At 59.4% G+C, this 2,500-nt stretch overlaps 1 protein-coding gene across 1 annotated transcript in view; it reads left to right on the top strand.

Annotated features, from left to right (window-relative positions):
* The window catches only part of traf7 (TNF receptor-associated factor 7), a 110,714-nt gene that overhangs the window by 38,815 nt on the left and 69,399 nt on the right, over positions 1-2,500 (top strand). The window contains exons 9-10 of the mRNA XM_064964687.1: positions 935-1,030; positions 2,454-2,500. The exon at positions 2,454-2,500 is cut by the window's right edge and continues 75 nt beyond it. Coding sequence (XP_064820759.1) covers positions 935-1,030; positions 2,454-2,500 — 143 coding nt within the window. The remainder of the gene's footprint in view (positions 1-934; positions 1,031-2,453) is intronic.

Raw genomic sequence — 2,500 nt, 5'->3', positions numbered from 1 at the left:
TCTCCCAGTCTGACCCCCTGTCTGACCCCCTGTCTGACCCCCTGTCTGACCCCCTGTCTGACCCCCTGTCTGACCCCTCTCTCTCCCTGTCTGACCCTCTGTCTGACCCTCTGTCTGACCCTCTGTCTGACCCTCTGTCTGACCCTCTGTCTGACCCCCTGTCTGACCCCCTGTCTGACCCCCTGTCTGACCCCCTGTCTGACCCCTCTCTCTCCCTGTCTGACCCCCTCTCTCTCCCTGTCTGACCCCCTGTCTGACCCCCTCTCTCTCCCTGTCTGACCCCCTCTCTCTCCCTGTCTGACCCCCTGTCTGACCCCTCTCTCTCCCTGTCTGACCCCCTGTCTGACCCCCTGTCTGACCCCCTGTCTGACCCCTCTCTCTCCCTGTCTGACCCCCTGTCTGGCCCCTCTCTCTCCCTGTCTGACCCCCTGTCTGACCCCCTGTCTGACCCCCTGTCTAACCCCTCTCTCCCCCTGTCTGACCCCCTCTCTGACCCCCTCTCTCTCCCTGTCTGACCCCCTGTCTGACCCCCTCTCTCTCCCTGTCTGACCCCCTCTCTCCCTGTCTGACCCCTGTCTGACCCCTCTCTCTCCCTGTCTGACCCCCTGTCTGACCCCCTGTCTGACCCCCTGTCTAACCCCTCTCTCTCCCTGTCTGACCCCTGTCTGACCCCTCTCTCTCCTGTCTGACCCCCTGTCTGACCCCTCTCTCCCTGTCTGACCCCTGTCTGACCCCTGTCTGACCCCCTGTCTAACCCCTCTCTCTCCCTGTCTGACCCCCTGTCTGACCCCTCTCTCTCCCTGTCTGACCCCTGTCTGACCCCCTGTCTGACCCCCTGTCTGACCCCTCTCTCCCCCTGTCTGACCCCTGTCTGACCCCCTGTCTGACCCCCTGTCTGACCCCCTGTCTGACCCCTCTCTCTCCTTCTCCTCAGATGTGCGTTTATAGGTAACCAGGACACGTATTCCACCCATCTGGACCTGTGTAAGTTTGAAGGGCTGAAGGAGTTCCTGCAGCAGACAGATGACAGGTACGTACAACCATGAGGTACAGGTGACCCTCCCTCTCTCCCTGATAGGTTCCGTGGTGACCCTCCCTCTCCCCCTGATTAGGTTCCATGGTGACCCTCCCTCTCTCCCTGATAGGTTCCATGGTGACTCTCCCTGATAGGTTCCATGGTGACCCTCCCTCTCTCCCTGATAGGTTCCGTGGTGACCCTCCCTCTCTCCCTGATAGGTTCCATGGTGACCCTCCCTCTCTCCCTGATAGGTTCCATGGTGACCCTCCCTCTCTCCCTGATAGGTTCCATGGTGACCCTCCCTCTCTCCCTGATAGGTTCCATGGTGACCCTCCCTCTCTCCCTGATAGGTTCCATGGTGACCCTCCCTGATAGGTTCCATGGTGACCCTCCCTGATAGGTTCCATGGTGACCCTCCCTCTCTCCCTGATAGGTTCCATGGTGACCCTCCCTGATAGGTTCCATGGTGACCCTCCCTGATAGGTTCCATGGTGACCCTCCCTCTCTCCCTGATAGGTTCCATGGTGACCCTCCCTGATAGGTTCCATGGTGACCCTCCCTGATAGGTTCCATGGTGACCCTCCCTCTCTCCCTGATAGGTTCCATGGTGACCCTCCCTGATAGGTTCCATGGTGACCCTCCCTGATAGGTTCCATGGTGACCCTCCCTGATAGGTTCCATGGTGACCCTCCCTCTCTCCCTGATAGGTTCCATGGTGACCCTCCCTGATAGGTTCCATGGTGACCCTCCCTCTCTCCCTGATGGGTTCCCAGGTGACCCTCCCTCTCTCCCTGATAGGTTCCATGGTGACCCTCCCTGATAGGTTCCATGGTGACCCTCCCTCTCTCCCTGATGGGTTCCCAGGTGACCCTCCCTGATAGGTTCCATGGTGACCCTCCCTCTCTCCCTGATAGGTTCCATGGTGACCCTCCCTGATAGGTTCCATGGTGACCCTCCCTCTCTCCCTGATAGGTTCCATGGTGACCCTCCCTGATAGGTTCCATGGTGACCCTCCCTCTCTCCCTGATAGGTTCCATGGTGACCCTCCCTCTCTCCCTGATAGGTTCCATGGTGACCCTCCCTCTCTCCCTGATAGGTTCCATGGTGACCCTCCCTGATAGGTTCCATGCTGACCCTCCCTCTCTCCCTGATAGGTTCCGTGGTGACCCTCCCTCTCTCCCTGATAGGTTCCATGCTGACCCTCCCTCTCTCCCTGATAGGTTCCATGGTGACCCTCCCTGATAGGTTCCGTGGTGACCCTCCCTCTCTCCCTGATAGGTTCCATGGTGACTCTCCCTGATAGGTTCCATGCTGACCCTCCCTCTCTCCCTGATAGGTTCCATGGTGACCCTCCCTCTCTCCCTGATAGGTTCCATGGTGACCCTCCCTCTCTCCCTGATAGGTTCCGTGGTGACCCTCTCTCTCTCCCTGATAGGTTCCATGAGATGCAGGTGACCCTGTCTCAGAAGGACCAGGACATCG

This window comes from Oncorhynchus masou, unplaced genomic scaffold, assembly GCF_036934945.1.
Source record: "Oncorhynchus masou masou isolate Uvic2021 unplaced genomic scaffold, UVic_Omas_1.1 unplaced_scaffold_181, whole genome shotgun sequence".
Taxonomy (NCBI): domain Eukaryota; kingdom Metazoa; phylum Chordata; class Actinopteri; order Salmoniformes; family Salmonidae; genus Oncorhynchus; species Oncorhynchus masou.
The sequence above is the reverse complement of the archived record's forward strand: the minus strand, read 5'-3'. Positions and strand labels throughout refer to the sequence as shown.